General features: G+C 36.9%; 1 protein-coding gene and 1 long non-coding RNA gene across 6 annotated transcripts in view; both read left to right on the top strand.

Moving 5' to 3' along the window:
* Positions 1–20424, top strand: part of PLPP1 (phospholipid phosphatase 1) — a 95139-nt gene that overhangs the window by 33278 nt on the left and 41437 nt on the right. For 3 of the 5 annotated variants that reach the window (XM_077897816.1, XM_077897821.1, XM_077897819.1), the window contains one exon: positions 1489–1643. The exons of the other annotated variants lie outside the window; for them this stretch is intronic. In XM_077897816.1, the coding sequence (XP_077753942.1) occupies positions 1489–1643 (155 nt within the window). The remainder of the gene's footprint in view (positions 1–1488; positions 1644–20424) is intronic. 5 annotated transcript variants of the gene reach the window in all.
* Positions 10200–11411, top strand: LOC144314092 (uncharacterized). The gene is made up of 2 exons (XR_013379755.1): positions 10200–10349; positions 11011–11411. It is a non-coding gene; the product is annotated as an uncharacterized LOC144314092 (long non-coding RNA).

Genomic DNA, 20424 nt, shown 5'->3' with positions numbered 1-20424 from the left:
CATTTTAGAAATTAGTCATACGTTCTTTATTATAGTATTTCTCTGTGAATTCCCTATAGTAAGATTCATTTATTTTGATGTACATTGTATCAAATTCATCCCTATATGAATTTTGATAAATGCTTTGGGGTAACCATCACAATCAAGATACAGAACAATTTCATCACTCCCTAAATATTTATCTCATTATGACATTTTAAACATTTTCCTCTAGTGCACATTCTGTTTCTATATGTATGGTTTAGGCTTTTGAACCTAGCATCTGTTTTATGCTAGTTTGTCTCCCTTTGTGTGGCCTAACTTAGTAATCCTTTTTAACAGTTTCATTTATTTATTCATGAAAGACACAGAGAAAGAGAGAGAGGCAGGGACTTAAGCAGAGGGAGAAGCAGGCTTCCTGCAAGGAGCCTGATAGGGGACTCAATCACAGATCCTAGGATCACTCCCTGAGCCGAAGGCAGATGCTTGACTGCTGAGCCACCCAGGCGTCCCACTAACCTAATATTGAGCATATAGTTAGTAGATGCTTAAGTGTTTGAATTGTATAAAACGAAGCATAAAAACATGGTAAACTTGGACAAAATATGAAGCTACTCATTTTAAGTTATTTAACTTCTCTTTGGTCTTTAATTTTACTTGAGTGAAAAATTTCAAATGGATATTATTCCTATATAATTTTCTAAAGTGATTGGGACCCTTGCAGAGCTAATAAAAATCATTCTAAATTTATCTTTGGGGGGGAAAAGGGCTAGTTTCTTTCTGTTTTTATCTTTTATTTATTTTTAAATATTTATTTATTCATGAGAGACACAGAGAGAGGCAGAGACATAGCAGAGGAAGAAGCAGACTCCTCACAGGGATCCTGATGTGGGACTCGATCCCTGAACTGGGATCACGCCCTGAGCCAAAAGCAGACGCTCAACCACTGAGCCACTCAGGCCTCCCTCTTTCTGTTTTTATTATCAAATGTGCTTAGGGTTTCCATTTTTTCCTTACCCTATTAGTTTACATTTTAATGTGAAACAAACTTTTCTATCTTTACCCTCCTTGAGTATTTTTGTCTGTTATGATGTTACTGATAATGTGTTTACAGTTTTCCTTTCTTTCTTAAACATATTTAAAATATTGAGCAATTCAATTAAAAATAAACTAGTTACAGAATGTAAAGTACAAAACCTTGCTGTTCTTTCAACTTTTTTTTTTCATGGGCCAATTTTGCTCTCTTTCCCGGGGCTGCTTTTATTGATTGTCTTTAAAATCAGAGGTCAACGCAAGTAAGATAATTTATACTTCATAAAGGTGGGGCTGATATGGACAAGCTAATGGTGCATGGTTTCCTTAATCTTCACTCTTGGGTATTTTGGACTATTGATCCTTTTCAGAAAGGACCAAATATGGTTAAGATTTGCATCCCATTCAGTAGAGTTTACTTCCTAATGAAGTGAATTGAATTTAACCATGTGTATCTTTTTTTCCCTTCCCCAACAGCTTCCATGCCTATGGCTGTTCTAAATTTGAGCCAAATATATCCATTTCAGAGAGGCTTTTTCTGTAAAGACAACAGCATCCAGTACCCGTACCATGACAGTACCGTCACATCCACTGTCCTCACCATAGTGGGGCTTGGTTTACCCATTTCCTCTGTAAGTAAATTAATAAGTAGGTAGTGATGGGTTTGTTGTGCTGGAGGATGGATGTAGTGATGGCATTGGGGTGGGAGTAAATCTATAGTACTGTCTTCACCAGTGCTGATGTGGTGAATGACTGAGGAATATACCCACTGTTTTTTTTTTTTTTTTTTAAGATTTTATTTATTTATGAGAGAGACACAGAAAGAGAGAGGCAGAGACATAGGCAGAGGGAGAAGTAGGCTCCATGCAGGGAGCTCGATGTGGGACTCGATCCGGGGACTCCAGAATCATACCCTGAGCCAAAGGCAGACGCTCAACCACTGAGCCACCCAGGCATCCCTATACTCACTGTTTTAATCTAGGGACAGTGTAATTGCAGTTAAAGGAGGAGTCACCCAAAACAATGTGATATCATCTTGAAGAACTATAGAATGATTATTTTACAGTAGAAAGGTTCATTTAAGTCATTTGTACCAGTGCCTTTCTGTATGTATAAGTTAAGAAACTTAGGCCCAGACACTTGATCAAGCCCAGTAAGCTGTTTTATGGCAGAGCTGACATGAAGATGATGCTTACTTTATCATATTTAAAATGAAAATTGAAACCATAAGAAAGGAGATAGATTTATTCATTAAGATTGAGAAGACAACTCAGGAGAAAGAATTTAAATACATACGCAAAACAAAATCCTCAGAATATATCAAAACTTTTTAAAAAATATTTTATTTATTTATTCATGATAGAGAGAGAGAAAGAGAAAGAGAGGCAGAGACACAGGCAGAGGGAGGAGCAGGCTCCATGCAGGGAGCCCGATGTGGGACTCGATCCCAGGACTCCAAGATCATGCCCTGGGCCGAAGGCAGACACTAAACTGCTGAGCCACCCAGGAATCTCCAAACTTACTTTTTTTAAAGTTCTACTGACTTTCAGATAATTTATCAGTTTTTAGGATGATTTTGGTTTTCATTTTTTTAAGTAACTGGAAACTTTCCTTTTAGGTTAAGTTTCACAAATAGGGTGAAGATTGGCCCTTGAGATTTTGTGATTACTTTCTTTATCCTTGGCTGTGATTCCTGAATCTTGGCCTATCCTGTTTTTCTTGATGTGAGTTGGAAATAGAAGAGAAAGAGCAAAGATTTACCTCCTTGAGTGTCTTGGGAGTGCAGCAGGTGATGCTGTATATCTCCTTTGACCAGTTGTCTTTTGACAGTTGGCTTCCTGAGCAAGTTGACTTAAAAAATTTTGTATTAGCAGGCTCAGCAGCCTATTCCTACAATAGGACAGCTAGCTTTTCTTTCTCTTTTTTGTCCTAAACAACCTAACTAGTTCTTTAGTTTTCCATTTCCTGTCTGTGTTCTTTTTTTCTTTTTGGCTAGTAGGTTTTTGTTTTGTGTTGTTTGGTTTTGGATGGTCTTTAGCCTTATATTGTGAAGGTAAAGGGGACTGGGTTTTTAATATATCAAGCTACAGTAAATATTTCCATATATTGTCTACACATTCTACTTTGGTGGTAACTAATTTTATAGCATTAAAAAGGGAGAAAAATCTGGGATTTAGTTTATGGAGATACTTACTTTTTCCCTAAAGAATAAATTCTATCATAACTCGTAACTCTTATTTTAGCCTTCAGGCTGATGAAACAATGTGCAGCAGAGCATATAGTACTACCATTTAGATGAAAATATGCTGTACTGTCTTTCTATAAAGTGCAAGATGTTTGTTGTAGGTATTATTTGGCGCCGCTATCTCCAGGTAAAGTATTTAAAAACTATTCCTGTATTTGAGGAGATGATTGCTTGAAGATCAGGAAGTTCCTTTTAGTTATTCGACTTGGTACATTTCATCTTTTTCTAAAAAAAGTTTAGTTATAAAAATAATAGATGCTCCTGTCTGAATCTAAGAAAATCTATTATAAAGGAAAAAGAAATCACCCTTAGTTTTACTGCCTGAAGACAGTTAATACTTTGATGTTACCTCCTTTAGTTGGACATTTATTTTACAACATTATGAACACATTGCAAATTCAGTTTTGTTCTTTTTTATTTACTAATTTTTGTAACCGATATTTTTGAGTTATTAACAAATGTCAAGCAGCATTTAAGTTAACAGCAATAAAACTAAATTAAAAAAAATAGCAGGAAAAGACTTGGATAGGAATACTTAAGTTCTGGGATACTAAATTCTCATAATGTTGCTACTGAGTGAAGTGATCTTGACAATGTTGTAATGCAAATTTATTTTATTACAATAAATAGTATATTTGGCCTGTTTCTGGGCCTTAAATGTGTTAATAGCTTGCGGATTATTGTGAGGGTGTTCTTGTATATTCCTACAATAAATTTATTTGTTTTTTTAATAATTTATATAATACCAGATATAGAAGACAATTTTATTTTCTGTAAGATGATTTATGTTTGATGTAACTTAATACAAACACATACTTTGTAATTTGAATAGTAAGATTTTGGATGATAAAACTCTTTTTTTTATTTTTATTTTTAAGAGAAAGAGCAGGAGAGGGGGGCAGAGGGAGAGGAAGAGGGGGAGAGAGATTCTCAAGCAGGCGAGGAGCCCAAAGTAAGACTCAATCCCATGACCGTGAGTTCGTGACCTGAGTTGAAATCAAGAGTCTGGATACCCAACCAACCTACCCAGGTGCCCCTGGATGATAAAATACTTTTAAGGTTGTAACTTTTTACAATCTGAAGTCTGTAATCTTTTTTTAAAAAATGTGTTCATCAGCTAATCAAAAAGATGCAACATTCAGAAAACTATAGATTTCCATGTTTTTGGAATTAAGGCTTCTTTATGGGTTTTAAGGATCCACTTTTTATTTGACATCAATTTTTTTCCTTCCCTTTTGGCTTCATGTATCTTCTCCCTTCTTATTCAATGTACATTTATTTTTGTAAATTTTTACATTTCTAGAAAATGTAAGATTAATTTGTATGCAGACTCTGAGAGTAATGGTAGCAACAATAAAGTAAGGATTAAATCAGAAGTCCCTATTTTGCAGTGAATAAGTATACATTTTCTAGAGTTTAAAATGTATACAGTTTGGGAATAGAAAAATTATCTGTGTTTAATGGGTTATTTTACATTTTTACATTAACTTGAATAGTGACTGAATATTGGCTTTTTTTTAGGTCTTGATAGTGACTGTGAGTACTTGCTTTTTTTTTTTTTTTTTTTTAGATATTGATTGCTCTGTCTTACTACCTTATAGTAAAAATGCTTAGCCTAAAATAATGGTGAAAAGACTGTTTTCTGTGGCCAACTTCTAAAACTCCTAAAGAGACATTGTATTATTCATAGTGACCTAAATTGCATCATGACAAACTATGGATATATTTGGATGTATGTGAAAAAGGCTTAAACTCTATATTATGTATACATACTCTTATTAAATTAGTGAGAAACAGATGAGTGCTCCAAAGTAAAATGAGCAAAGAGCATGAACAGAAAGTTGTCTGTAGAAGAAAAAAATTGCCAAAAGATATTTTTAAAAAGAGTTGATTTCTTAAGTTCATTTTAAAGCAACACTGAGAAAGTGGTTTGGCTTATTATATTGGCAAAGGGAAAAGCTTTCCCTAGCTTGTCAAGTATAGAAAATAAGTATATTCATATACAAAGCTGGTAGGAGTATAAATACATACTAAGAAAAATGTATCATTAAGAACTAGAAATTATACTTCAAATAGTTTACCCTAACGAAATAGTACCAGTTTTATGCAGGGAATTAGTTACAAGAATATTTATTACAGCATCATTTTTATAGTAGAAAATTAGAAATAGGGCTTAGGGAACTGTTTATGATTTATCCCAGTGAGGAAATATTGTGATACCATCCATTTTATCATTTTTTTATATTTATTGACCTGGAAAGATCTCTTTAGGATATTAAGTGGAGGGATCCCTGGGTGGCGCAGCAGTTTGGCGCCTGCCTTTGGCCCAGGGCGTGATCCTGGAGACCCAGGATCGAATCCCACATCGGGCTCCCCGTGCTTGGAGCCTGCTTCTCCCTCTGCCTGTGTCTCTGCCTCTCTGTCTCTCTGTCTCTCTGTGACTATCATTAAAAAAAAAAAAAAAAAAAAAAAAGATATTAAGTGGAAAGAGGAAGAAGAGTAATAATGGTTCTCTCTGATTACTTGTATATAAGATTACTTTCATTTTATTTCTTGCATTTCCTCTTTTATTTCTTCTCATGAACACATACTGTTTTGCACATTTTAATACCCACTAGAAATTACCTCATTGTCATTTTGATAAACATGAAGCTTAACGGTCTGAACTGTATACCCATTTTCACATAGTTGTTCCAGAAGCTTAACTGTTCTGTGTGAGGTTAGTTTTGTCTGTTTCCAAATAAGTTCAAAAGGAAAAAGATGTAAATAATGACATTTTCAAGATGCACAATAAATCAAAATAAAAACTCCATACCTCGTTCATGCTGGGTTGTCTGTGGACTTGAGTGGACCTACTGATAAATCTTATCTGTCTCCTTAGAGACAGAAATTTTGTCTTGCATGTAGCAGTATACCATAATTCATTTCTGATGCTAACCACCCAGAATGGGTGTCAGATTCCACTAGTTTAAGCTCATGATTTCCAAACTGCCCTCACTTTAGTTGTCAGCCATTAAGTTTGAAGTTCTCCAGGTCACCCAAAGTTCAGACCAACTGGCTACAAACCCAGGGGATTTCCATGACTGCCTACCCCTACAAGACTGCCTTCACTTAAGATGGCAGCCACAAGTTTGGGGGTTCCTAGGCAACCTGTAATTCTGATCAACCTACTACAAATTTGGAGGTTCCCATGACTCTCAGGTTAATAATTCACTAGAATGACTCAGAACTTAGGAAAGTGCTTTATTTTTTAATTACAGTTTTGTTTTAAAAGTAGGCTCCATGCCCAGTACGGAGCCCAGAGTAGGGCTTGAACTCATGACCCTGAGATTGAGACCTAAGCTAAGATCAATAGTCAGACACTAAACCAACTGAGCCACCCAGGCACCCCTATTACAGTTTTTTATAAAGGATCCATATCAGTACCAGCCAAGTGAAGATATACTTAAAGCGAGATGTGGGAGTTGGGAGGATCACGAATGCAGAACTTCTGGGCCCTTTCCCAGTGGAATCAAGGCTTGTCACCCTCCCAGCACTCTGATGAATTCACTAGGCTTCAGGTATCTAGTGTTTTTACTAGGGTTTTATTTATTTCATTCCTATTTGAGTAAGTGTGATTGATCCATTGGCCAGATTCTGATTGAGCCTCAATCTTCAGTCCCCTGGGGCTCCAAGTCCCACCCCTCTGAATACATTGCTGATCTTTGTGACGATCAGACCCATCCTGAGTCATCTTATCAGCATAAACACAGGTGTGATTTAACAGGTTTATGAATAACAAAGATACTCCTGTTACTTGGGAAATCCTAAGAATTTAGTCTCTTCATAGGAGCTGTAAACAAAGACCAGTGAGATTCTTTGTTATAGACACACCTTTGTATCTTTAACTCTATGGACTTGGTGCCTTGAACACAATTCAGCACTCAGAATACTCTATATTGAGTAATTTTAAGAAGAGGTTTTAGGTTTTCCCCTTCTTTCAGTCTATCTGCCAAAGTTTACTGAGGAATTGGACATTTTCTCCATTAGTAGGTTTCTGTTATTAAAGAAAACATGATACTGACGCTTGTTAAAATTGTGAGAAAGACTTTATTCAAGATTATTGCAATAGGAGCAAGAGATGGAGCTCAGCTCTGAATATAGCAGGGACAAGTGGGGATTTGTAGCCCAGAGCAGTGTGTGGAGGTCAGGAGATAGAAAATTACTAAGAGAAAACCTTGAAGGTAGCAGGATTCTTACTCAAGGTATACCAGGACTTTAGACACCAAAAGTTGGTGATAAGGAACTTGACCAGGTATCACATGTGAAGGTATTAGCAACTGGGGGATTCTTGCTAAGGCTGAGCTATGGAGGCTCAGCAAGGACGGAGAAACACAGAAGGCCAAGACTGAACCCTTCTTGAGAACAGGGCTTAGAGGAACCTAACTAAAATTTGGTCAAGGAGAGAGTCTGTCACAATCTACTGTTGTTAATGATGAATTTCATCAAAGTATGTATTGTATATCATTATTAGCTTGTGATAGAAGAACATTTATATAAACCTATCTTAATGTGCAAAAAACCTTCAAGTTATTCAAAATTTTGTGTCATTTGAATTCCTGTTATATTTCCTTTGTTAGAAGTATTTGTTTATTAGAATTCCTTTATCCTAAGATGTGGATTATTCTAGTTTTTGGTTGGGGATTTTAGTGAATTCATTCTAGGGGATGATTATAAAAAAACACAGAAATGTCAATAATCTCCTAAGCCAAAATTTAAAATAATGTACTTTGGATTATCCTTTTGATGGTTGTATGGGTGAACATAACAACAACAAAAAAATGCTTGGCTTTTGTATAGCATTCAGCACAAGTATTTTTCTAGCATTGATTATTCCTAAGATTTTTGCTACAACTGTTATTAGTGGAATATGTTAAGTAGATAAAAATTTTAAGGGCTAAAATACAACTTAGAAGTATTTTTCTATGCTTTTGGTAACGTAATTGTTTTCAATTTAATTTTTTTTCTATCAATTTTTTTAAGTTGCCTTTACTCCCTTTATTAATGGCTGAGGAACAAGACAATATAGGATAACTTTTTTGGGTTGAATTGTTACAGAATACTGCATCTCCAGAATTTGAGATTTGATAATGTTTGAGGATGAGGGAAATCATTTACTGTAGGTATATGGATTTTCTGAAGTTCTTTGTTTCTGACACACAGTTTGAAAAATCCTGTTTCTTTAGGGTGACCTAAAGAAGACAAATGAAGCCCAATGTTTTTTTGAATAGCTACTTAGATGATAATTAGACATTGTTAGTCATGAAGAAGAAAGAATGGATGGGTTAATATATTTTTATAAGCTGTAAGGTAATACATAAGTAAAGTATTGTTTATGGTTAGAGTGTCCAGAAGCACCTTCCACTGTAGGATGCTATTGGTGTTTGCTGTTTTTTATGTCATGGTACGTCTCTCTTGACACCCTTTCTTGTACTAATCCAAGAAACTGGTATCAAACAGTGTATTGCTTCACTTGTCATGTTAACATAGGTATTGTGGCTGCCTTTTTCCATTTTCACCCCAACAGGCACAAGGCAGTAAGGTTTACTAGAGTAGGCATGATCTCTCTTGCCCCATTGTGTCCATACTGCTGAACACTGTACTTGACATGTCATGTCATAGGTGTTTAAAAATATATTTCAGGGGCAGCCCAGGTGGCTCAGTGGTTTGGCACCGCCTTCAGCCCAGGGCCTGACCCTGGAGACCCAGGATCGAGTCCCACGTCAGGCTCCCTGCATGGAGCCTGCTTCTCCCTCTGCCTCTGTCTCTCTCTCTCTCAGTCTTTCATGGATAAATAAAATCTTAAAAAGTAAACATAAAAAATAAAAATAAATTTCAAAGGGCGCCTGGGTGGCTCAGTCAGTTAAGCGTCTGACTCTTAATTTTGGCTCAGGTCATGATCTCAGGGTCCTGGGATCGAGCCCTGCATCAGGCTCCCTGCTCATCAGGGAGTCTGTTTGTCTTCCTTTCCAAACTCGGTGCTTCCCCCACTCACATGCACACTCTTTCTCTAAAATAAATAGTAAATCTTTAAAAATATATTAGGTAGAAAAAAATTAATGAAAAACTGCTACATGTGAAATGGGGTAAGATTATTGCTTAAGTTTAATAATATAACTAGGACCATGAAAATAAACCTTAACTTTTTGTAAATACATTGTATATCCAAGTCATCTTTAATACAGGCGCTGGGGGGGGGGGGCAGTTGATGGGTGTTCTATATGTTGGCAAATCAAACTCCAATAAAAAATATACCAAAAAAAAGGCAAAAAAAAAATGAGATCCCTCATTAAAACAGCTTTTCAGGAAAAAATGGGACACTCTTATATTGAATATATATATCCTAATTACAGATATCTTAAAATATGGGGGAAATGTCTGAGTTAAAGAAATATAGTATTATGGACGTGGATTTCTTAGGTTGGAAAAAAGTTTCACTGTTTACTTATTTCCATATGGAGTTGTTTCTTGTCAGTGTTGTTATGGAAAGTACTGATTCAATTAGTTCTGAGCAATTTTTCCAGCACTTTTTCTGTATATGAAGTAATACCAGATGCATCCCTAAGTAATTTGCCATGATCATGGATATTTTCTTAAGATTGCTTTTCATGTTATGTTTGGAAGATGTAATATGTAGATTCAGTATGTTAATGATAATACATCCATTTTATGGAACCCTTGAAAATATTCTGATAAATTTTAATTTTTATTGGATGTACTGAAAGAAAAGTTACATAAATATTGAGTATATACTGCCAGTAATGAAAACTGAAGCTCTCTTTGTGACTCAGTAGCCAAGCTTACTGAATTTCACTGCTGTTTTCTTAAATGCTGTGGCTTCTTGAAGGACTCATTGGGAAAAATATCGTCTCATAAAATTTTCTTTTTTTTTTTTAAAGATTTTATTTATTCATGAGAGACAGAGAGAGAGAGGCAGAGATACAGGCAGAGGGAGAAGGAGGCTCCCCACAAGGAGCCCGATGCAGGACTCCGTCCTGGATTCTGGGATCAGGATCTGAGCTGAAGGTAGCCGCTCAACCGCTGAGCCATCCAGGTGTCCCTTCATAAAATTTTCTTAAAAATAGTTTCAGGGCTGGGGTGCTTAAGTGGCTTAGTTGGTTGATCATCTGACTCTGGTTTCAGCTCAGGTCATGATCTCAGGGTCCTGAGATCAAGCCCCTCATTGGGTTCCATGCTTGGAGGAAAGTCTGCTTGAGATGCACCCTTCCCCTCCCCGACCCCCCCCCCCCCCCCGGCTCATATGTGCATGCTCTTTCTCTCTCTAAAATTAAGTATATCTTTTAAAAAATCGTTTCAAGGGTTGTTATGGAATGCCTTTGCTAAGGTTAAGGGATGAAGAGCTTTTGCTTCACACACTGAGCACAACTCTACAAAACTAGTAGACATTCTCTTCTAACTTTTCTATTGCATGTGTCTTGACAAATCTGCAGGGTTTAAAAGGGTTGAACATTATTTCTAGATGAGACCTCTGATTTTTGAGAAGTTCTAAAATCTCTCTTTCTCTCTCTCTCTCTCTTTCTCTCTTTCTTTCCCTTTCTCTCTCTTCTCTTCTCTTCTCTTCTCTTCTCTTCTCTTCTCTTCTCTTCTCTTCTCTTCTCTTCTCTTCTCTTCTCTTCTCTTCTCTTCTCTTCTCTTCTCTTCTCTTCTCTTCTCTTCTCTTCTCTTCTCTTCTCTTCTCTTCTCTTCTCTTCAAGATTTTATTTATTTGACACAGAGAGAGAACCAGAGAGTACAAGTGAGGGGAGCAGCAGAGGGAATGGAAGCCGACTCTATGCTGAGCAGGGAGCCTGATGCAGACTCTATGCTGAGCAGGGAGCCTGATGTGGGACTGAAGGCAGACACCTAACTGGATGAGCCACCCAAGCACCCAATTATGAGCCTTTTAAAGAAAGCTTATTTAAAATTATTTAATTCCTTGGTCATGTTATATGGTTACTTTAAACAAATATTTAGAATCCTAAATTTAGTTTCTGTTGAGAAACAGGACCTATGTTTAGAAATGTAAGCGTAAAACTGCTTATGTGAAACTAACGCATTTGTGATTGGAATGCAGAATCGGTGATGTAAGCCATAAAAAATAAACATGTCCAATGCAGCACAGGGATTTTGAATACTACCTTATTCAGTAATTGTGAAGTGTGAGCAAAAATAGTGTCTGTAAAGAAGTCACTTATGAAACATTTTGGTGTTTCCCTATAGCTATAAATAGCTTATGTCCTGTATCTGGCTTTTGGAAGATCACTTAATATTCTATTGTAGCCAAATTCCTGTGGGCTCCTTTAAATAAGAATTAAAAAAACTCTTCACCATTTTTAACAATTATTTATAAGCTTTTATATTTGGAATGAGAATAAGATAGGGTCTTAAAAATGGCAGTTCACTGCTTTATCATGAACTTGTGTTTCTAACATGACAAGAAGTGGAATTCTGTATTAATTTTTAAAGATTTTATTTTTTTGACAGAGATTTTATTTATTTGACAGAAAGAGTGAGTGCATAAGCAGGGGGGAGGAGCAGAGTGAGAGGGAGAAGCAGACTATTGGCTGAGCAGGGAGCCTCACTCGGGGCTCAGTCCCAGGATCCTGGGATCATGATTTGAGCCAAAGGCAGATGCTTAACCAACTGAGCCACCCAGGAGCCCAATAATAGAATTCTGTATTACTTGTAGAAAGAAAACTTTTTTTGTGTTTTTACCCGTTTTTAGATTGTGAACAGTCAACACCAGTTCAGAGCATAATATCAGTGCAACCACCTTTCAGAAGGCAGGTCCCAGTTTCTACTTGACTAGTTGCTATTCACCAGAATACTAGCAGCAGGGAGTCATCTTTTTAATTAAATGACTTTCCAACAGGTGGTGTTGGCTTGGCTCTCTTGGCTTAGATGCTGGGGTGGGGGGTGGAGATCTAATTTGTGATGTATCTAGGGAGATTGTAAGCAGAGGTCTCTGGCAAAGCAGTAGAAGTGGGGTGAATGGGCTACTGAGTCAATGGGTTTCTAAGTAGAAAACCTGGGAGTTTTGAAGCGCACTGTGCCAGTTATGTGTTTAGTTAAATATGTATGTGTGTTCAATCAGATCGATTCTTATACCTGAGTGTTAATCTTCTGATAGACCTAAAAGCATTCTTTTAGGAGTTCTCAAGATTTGAAAGAAAAGAATGAGCTTTCTGTCAGATTAATTTCTCTCTGACTTGTTTAATTTGTGCTGTAAATTATCTGTTTCCAGGGTGGAGAGTGATTTTATTTCCTGTGTCCCTAGAAGAGAAAAATTGGGCAAGGAAATGAAAAGAGTAGCTGGAAAGGCAGCCATTTTGTTTACTATAGAGTTTTACTTTCTCTCCTTGAAATTATTGTAATCTGGATGCCTGTTGTTTGGTTTAGAACTTTTTCATATATGGTAAGTGGAAGCCTGTCTTCTATCCTATGACTGTTTCCTGTTTATGAATTACTACTAGGTTACAGATTCTTTATCTTCTCATAACAGCTCTCTGAGCTTTGTAGGTATTTTTCCTTTATAGCTACCAAGGGCGTAGTTGGAATTTTAACCTGAAGTCTGCTTTACTCTTTTATTCACATACTTTTTGACAGCACTTCATTGTCTTCAGTGTGGAGTAGGTCTAAGTCTTGTAAAGTCGTCTTTTTTTTTTTTTTTTTTTTTTTTTATCAGTTGGAAGTTATGAATGTGAGTCAAGGTAGTGAAGAGTAGATTAGGGAAGAGTGGCAGAAAGCTTGGGTTAGTGTGATAGCAAGCGACCAAAGGTTAAAGTGGAGCTTGTCTGCCTAGGTTGACTTTACTGGAGGAGTTTCTGACCTGACCTATACTCTTTAAGAGTGAAAATTTTATTTTGGATATGTTTCTTTGTGCCACTCCTGAAATTCAGTGTGACTTTATACAAGCACTTAATCTCTTCATATGTATTTCTCTAACTGAAAAAGGATGTTTTTCTGTTAATCAGAAAGCCATGAGAAGAGGATGGGTTTCACTTATACAAACATCACACCTATATCAAAGTCTGTTCTTGTTTTTAAAAATAGAGTTCACTGATTTTGCTTCCTGTGTAGCAAACTACTTTGTTGTATTTTGGGGAAAGTCAGTGCCAATTATTCACCTTTTTAGTGGAAGTAAAATGCTTTGCATGTATTTTTTTTCCCCCTAATCTTCTTGTCTAATTTTACTTCTCGTTTAGAGCTTTCATAGGCTTTTCTGTAGACCTTACAGCAACTCTGGAAGAATGTCTGGTAGTTTATTGTACTTGAGATAGTTCAGTAGCCTCCTTGGAAAGCTGGTCCTCTGCCTCCCCAAATTAGTAAGAAAGTCTCAGTTCCCTTTCCTACTTCAAAGATCTGGTTCATTGGCTGTCTCAGCCATTAAACTTACATGGTCATGTCCTAGTTGATGCCATTTCTAATAACTTAAGCCCTTCCATAATCTGAGTTTCAAGCATTCTGCTTTCTAATCATTACCTTCATGGAAACAATTCCTCTCAGTCACCAGCAGTTCCCAAGTTGTTTAGTCTAGTGGTCCTCTAGTGGTCTTCATGTTATTTGATCTATTAGCAGCATTCAAAAAAACACTTAAAAAGTGTTTGATTTTGAAATAATTTTAGACTCTCATACAAGTTGCAGAAATAGTAGAGAGTGTTCCCTCCTCCCTTGACTCAGCTTCCTCCAGTGATAACTTTTTACATAGCTACGGTGGAAGTCTCAGTACTATAACTGAAATATAGATCTTACTCAGATTTCACCGGTTTTTACATGTAGTTTGTATATGTGCGTGTTTACATTTGTGTGTGAAATTCTATGAAATTTATCACATGTAGAGATTTGTGTAACTGTTCACAACTGTTGATCACCCTACAGAAACTCCCTTAGACTCTTTAGTCATACCTTTCCCCAGTCCCTAACACCTGACAAATTTTGTCATTTATGTTATATAAATGGATTCATACAGTATATATTTGAAATTGATTTTCTGAAATTGACCTTTTTTTTACTCACAACTGAGCATATCGATAATTCATTTTTTATGTTGAATAATATACGGATGTATTGTAGTTTATTTTTCTGTTTGAGGGAAATCGTGGTTCTTTCCAGTTTTTGACTATTACAAGAAAAGCTCTATGAGGTTCATTTTTTGTATGTGTGTACGGATGACTAATTGTTCTAACATCATTTGCCAAAGAGATTGCTCTTTCTCCATTGGATTGCTTTTGTATCTTTGATTTAAAAAGAAAGAAAAAGATGGCTATATTTGTAAGGATTAACATAAGTTTTCATTTTTATAGGGTAGATACCCAGTACTGGAATTGCTGTCTTTTGGTAAATGTATGTTTAAATTTTGAAGAAACTGCTAAATTGTTTTCTGGAGTGACTATACCATTTTTCATTCTCACCAGAAATTATTAAGAGATCCACTTGTGCATCTTCACCAACACTAATGTATTTTTCAATTTATTTATTTACCTTTTGAGATTTTATTTACTTATTCATGAGAGGCAGAGAGAGACAAAGACACAGGCAGAGGAAGAAGCAGGCTCCATGCAGGGAGCCCGACATGGGACCCGATCCCCGGTCTCCAGGATCATGCCCTGGGCCAAAGGCGGTGCTAAACTACTGAGCCACCCAGGCTGCCCTTATTTTATTTTATTTTTTTTTAAAGATTTTATGGGCAGCCCTGGTGGCTCAGTGGGTTAGTGCCGCCTTCAGTCCAGGGTGTGACCTTGGAGACCTGGGCCCGAGTTCCATATCGGGCTCCCTGCATGGAGCCTGCTCCTCCCTCTGCCTGTGTCTCTGCCTCTCTCTCTCTCTCTCTCTCTCTCTCTTTGTGTCTCTCATGAATAAATAAATAAAATCTTAAAAAAATATTTTATTTATTTATTCATGAGAAACAACAGAGAGAGCAAGAGGGGCAGAGACACAGGCAGAGGGAGAAGCAGGTTCCATGCAGGGAGCCTGATGTAGGACTTGATTCTGGGACTCTGGGATCATGCCCTGAGCCAAAGGCAAACACTCAACTGCTGAGCCACCCAGGCATCCTTGTCTTTTTCATTTTAGACATTCCAACAGATATGTAGTGATGTATCTCTAGTTAGGACTTTAATTTGCTTTTCTCTAATGGCTATTGATGTTGAACATCTTTTCATGTGGTTGCTGAATACTTGTGAATCCTCTTTGGTGAAGTATATGTTCAAGTTTTTGCTTATTTTCTGGTGAGATTTCTATTTATTTAATATATAATATATATATATATATATATTTATATTTATTTATGTATTTTTCCCATGGAGTTTAGAGAAATCTTCATTTATTCTGGCTACATAGTCTTGTTGAATGTGTGATTTGCATGTATTTTTTTTCCCTGTGGATATCTTGCCTTTTCATTCTGTTAAATGTCTTTTGAGAGTAGACATTTTTAATTTTGAAGAATCAAATTTATTGATAATTTTTTTTGTTATAAAGATTATTTGAGAGAGAGAGAATGAGCAAGGGGAGAGGGAGAAGGAGAGAAGCAGACTCCCTGCTGAGTGGGGAACCTGACTTGAGGTTCAGTCCCATGACCCTGAGATCATGACCTGAACTGAAATTAAGAGTTGGACGCTTAGGTGACTGAGGCACCCAGGCACCCTAATATTTTTTCTGTGTTTTTTGGTGTTGTGTCTAAGAACTCTACCTATTAAAAGTAGCCCTATTAAAAGACTTCTAAAAATTTGTCTTCTAAAACTTTTATAGTTTTCTGTGTGAACGACTTTGTGTTAAGTTTTTTTTTTATGAAGTATGAGGTAAAGTTGAGGTTCATTTTTTGGTATGTGTGTATATATGACCAGTTGTTCCAACATCGTTGGCCGAAAAGACTCTCCTTTCTCCACTGAATTGCTTTTGTGCCTTTTTGAAAAAGCAATTAGTAGGCTATATTTGTGTGGGTATATTTCTGAACTTTGTTCTTCTTTCATCAATACCTATGTCTTTGCTTCCTTGTATATCACGTCTTTTTTTTTTTTTTTTAAGCAGTAGAGTAACAGTCAACTTTTGTTGGATATTAATTGTGAATTAGGCAATGGAAGGATTCAAGGGTGCCAGGCAAAAGTCATGGTCAGGAATGCCAAACGTGCTTCCACATTGGGCACTCTTCCGTGGTACTTGTGTAGCCGTTCATGTTTGAGTTCCTTGTAAGAAGGACAGTAGTTGAAAAGCACATAAGCAGCCAGCACCACAGAAATCCCAGGGACGCCCCCTTTCTTCACATTGATATACTTGTTGTAATACCAGTAGTAACCTCTTTTTTTTTTTTTTTTTAAGATTTTATTTATTTATTCATTGGGGGGGGGGGGGAGGCGGGCAGAGACACAGGCAGAGGGAGAAGCAGGCTCCATGCAGGGAGCTTGATATGGGACTTGATCCCAGGTCTCCAGGATCTCACCCCAGGCTGAAGGTGGCGCTAAACCACTGAGCCACCGGGGATGCCCAGTAACCTCTTTTTTAAATGCTCCAACAATGCCCTTAGGGATGAAATCCCGCATCAGTATCCAACCTGGCAGCTCTCCTAGTTTCACCTCCATGAGCTTCTTCTCCTTTACTGGTACGGATGAGGATGATGCCATCTTGGAGTCCTGGGTGTCCGCTCTCTATCACGTCTTAATTACTGTGGCTTTATATTGGTTGGTAAAAATATGTATTGAAGCTAAAAATCAAGTGGAGAAAACAATGTAGCTCACAATTTCATGAAGTGTAACTCCTCCAACTTAATTTTTTTTAGAATTATTTAGCTGTTTGCTTCCCCTGTCTTTCCACATAAATTTTATTTTATTTTTAAGTAGGGGCTCAAACTCATGACTCTGAGATCAAGACCTGAGCTCCAGATAAATTTTATAATCAGCATATCTACAAAAAAATATATGGCAGGTATTTTTATAAGAATTACATTAAAGCTATAGATCGATGTGGGGGAGAATTGACATAATTACCTTGTTAAAATCTTTCAGTCCCTGAAGATAACGTCTTTACATTTATTTAAGAAAAACACCATTTCATCAATGTTTTATAGTTTTCAGTGTACAGATCCTATATATGTACTTAGATTTATACTTAAGTATTTAAATTTTTTGAACTTTTTCTAATGGTATTGTGCCTTTAATTCTGGTTTCCAGTTGTTTGATACGTTGCTATGATATAGACATACGATTGACCTTATATCCTGTGGCTTTGCTATACATCTAGTTCTAGGAGTTTGGGGATAGATTTTTTAAGATTTCCTATACTCCCCTGATTTTAATTTTTCCTTACTGACTGCTTTTTCTCATTCTCTTTGCAAGTTCCTTCTCTTCTGACTTTTTAATTTTGGAGGTTCTTGGGTCCTCTTTTCTATCTATACTCATTTCTTGGTGATCTCATCCACTTTCCACCACCTCTGTCCAACATCTTCAACTTGGACTTCTTCTGTGGATTTTATGTCCAGCTGCCTACTTGATATCTCATCTAATGGGCTCCTCAAACTTGATGCATCAAAGTATGAACTCTTAGGTTTGTCCATTGCCCACTGTAATATTTTGTCTCAAATCTTCCCTCTCTCAGTTAATTTAACTGAGACAGTTTATTTATTTTTGTTTTTATTTTTTAAAAGGTTTTTATTTTAAGTAGGCTCTACACCTAACATGAGGATCAAACTCACAACTCTTAGATCACCAGTTGCATGCTCTATTGACTGAGCTAGATAGTCAACTTCCCTCAGTTAATTTAACTTTAAACTTATGGTCTCTCAAATGGAAAACCTTGGGTCATTCTTCATTCCTCTTTTCCCACACTAATATCCAATCCATCCATCAACAAATACTGTTGACTCTACTTTGAAGGTGAATCTACAACTTGACCACCGTAAGATCTGTGCTGTATCTTTGGTTCTTCCTCACTTCAAACCTAGTGCCTGGTACAGAGTAATAGGAACCTACTTAATTGTTAAATTGAATGATTGCTTCCTTGTTAAAAAATGGTACTCAAGATTTTGAGATCTTGCTTTCTCTAGTTGAATTATAATGTCCCTTAACATTGATGGAAATAACAGTTATTTTTATATCTTCCTTAAGTTTCCTGAATTCATCAGACTTCTATTACAGATGGAGTTCTTTAATGTTTTGGTTTATACACTGAATTGTGTTCAAACACTTTTCAGAGTTCTGTCTTTAAGATTTAGTTGATAGAGTTTCAAATAGAATATTCTAGTTTCAGTTAATTTTAGCTATAATTTACTATTCTGGTTGAGAAAATGATTTTTCATTTAAAAAACCCTCCTGCGGGATCCCTGGGTGGCGCAGCGGTTTGGCGCCTGCCTTTGGCCCAGGGAGCAATCCTGGAGACCCGGGATCAAGTCCCACGTCGGGCTCCTGGTGCATGGAGCCTGCTTCTCCCTCTCCCTCTGCCTATGTCTCTGCCCCTCTCTCTCTCTCTCTCTCTCTCTCTCTGACTATCATAAATAAATAAAAATAAAAAAAAATTAAAAAAAAAACCCTGCTGCTAGTAAATTTTAATAATGAAATATACTCATATCAGCACTCTATATAACTTGGGAGTGAGTATGTTATATATAACGTGACTGCTCTGAATTGTTTACAGCAAAAGAAATGCATTCAGTGCTTTAAGTAATAAAACTGATCTTAGTTCCTTTTTCTTGAGTCTTGTTTTTTGATGTAGTTCAGTAATTATTTTTGTTTCTGGCTCATTCCCTCTGTTCCCTGAACTTTATTTTATCATGTACTCGCATGTACCCGAGTGCACTTTATTTAATGCATGAATGGGGCAGAGTAACTTCACAGGTTTTCTTGAATAGTAACCACACTTTCTGCTCTTTAAATATAAGCAGAAGGAAAATAAATAAGGCGTTGACATATTCTTTTTACTATCTTGTTAAGTATGATTATATCTTAGGTCTTTACCAGCATCTTTGACAACTCATATTTTCAAAATTGACTCTTTCCTACTTGAAATCTTCCCCATCGGTGAGTAAACAAAGGTAGGTCTTCAAATGACATGATAAGGTAGACTAAGTAAACGCACACTTCCCTTACCTGTTTAGCCTAGGGCCATAGTAACATCAAAAATAATAATAAACCCATTATTTTACAGTTTAGTCTATATCTTTAGGTTCTTTATTGTTCTAGTCTCCATCTACGTCCTTTCCTTCCTGTTGAGGCATTAGGAGAAGAATATGATCTCTGAGGTATTTCACAAATGGACATCATCCTTTCTGTTGGGTGGTGTCTTTTATCTGCCAGTGGAGTCTTTTGCTTTCAAGGCTAGTGACATGTGGTCCCTGACCTCAAGGTGCCTGAGAGCTTTGTGTCAGGATTTCTCAGGTGGATGCCTACTGCTCTTAGCCCTGGGGCAGTGTGTCCCTTAAGGATTTGCTGCTTTGGACTCAGGAGTTGCAGGCCTCTCTTCTCTGAGTATCAGATCGTTTTATATCCCCGTAATAGAATACCATTCAGAAGCAAAACAGAATGAGATATTAGTCTATTCTACATGGATGGGGATCCCTGGGTGGCGCAGGGGTTTGGCGCCTGCCTTTGGCCCAGGGCGCGATCCTGGAGACCCTGGATCGAATCCCACGTCGGGCTCCCGGTGCATGGAGCCTGCTTCTCCCTCTGCCTGTGTCTCTGCCTCTCTCTCTTTCTCTCTCTGTGACTATCATAAATAAATAAACATTTAAAAAAAATTTATTCTACATGAATGAACCTTAAAACATTATTTTGTTGAAGTGTTTGTGTAGTTTTCACTATTAGAAGAGTTCCCTTCACGTGTGTTAAAACAAAAAGTTCTTGCCCACAGTTTCTCAGTTCTACTAGGCACCCCACACTGCTAATCTTTCCAACTAACACCTTTGTTTATATCATGTTTTTAAGATGCTGAATATTTGTGTGGAAGAAGTTAAGGATATTGTGTGACCATGTTTTGTTTTGTTTTTTTTTTAAAGATTTTATTTCATTTTAAAGAGAGAGAAAGAGCGCTCGTACACATCATTTGCAGGAGGAGCAGAGGGAGAGAGAGAATCCAAATCAGACTTCCTCCTAACAGGGAGCTCAACATGGGGCTTTATCGCATGACCCTGACTCAAGTTGAAATCA

Source organism: Canis aureus, chromosome 5 (assembly GCF_053574225.1).
Source record: "Canis aureus isolate CA01 chromosome 5, VMU_Caureus_v.1.0, whole genome shotgun sequence".
NCBI lineage: Eukaryota > Metazoa > Chordata > Mammalia > Carnivora > Canidae > Canis > Canis aureus.
Note: the sequence above shows the minus strand (reverse complement) of the source record. Positions and strands in the feature narration are given on the sequence as shown.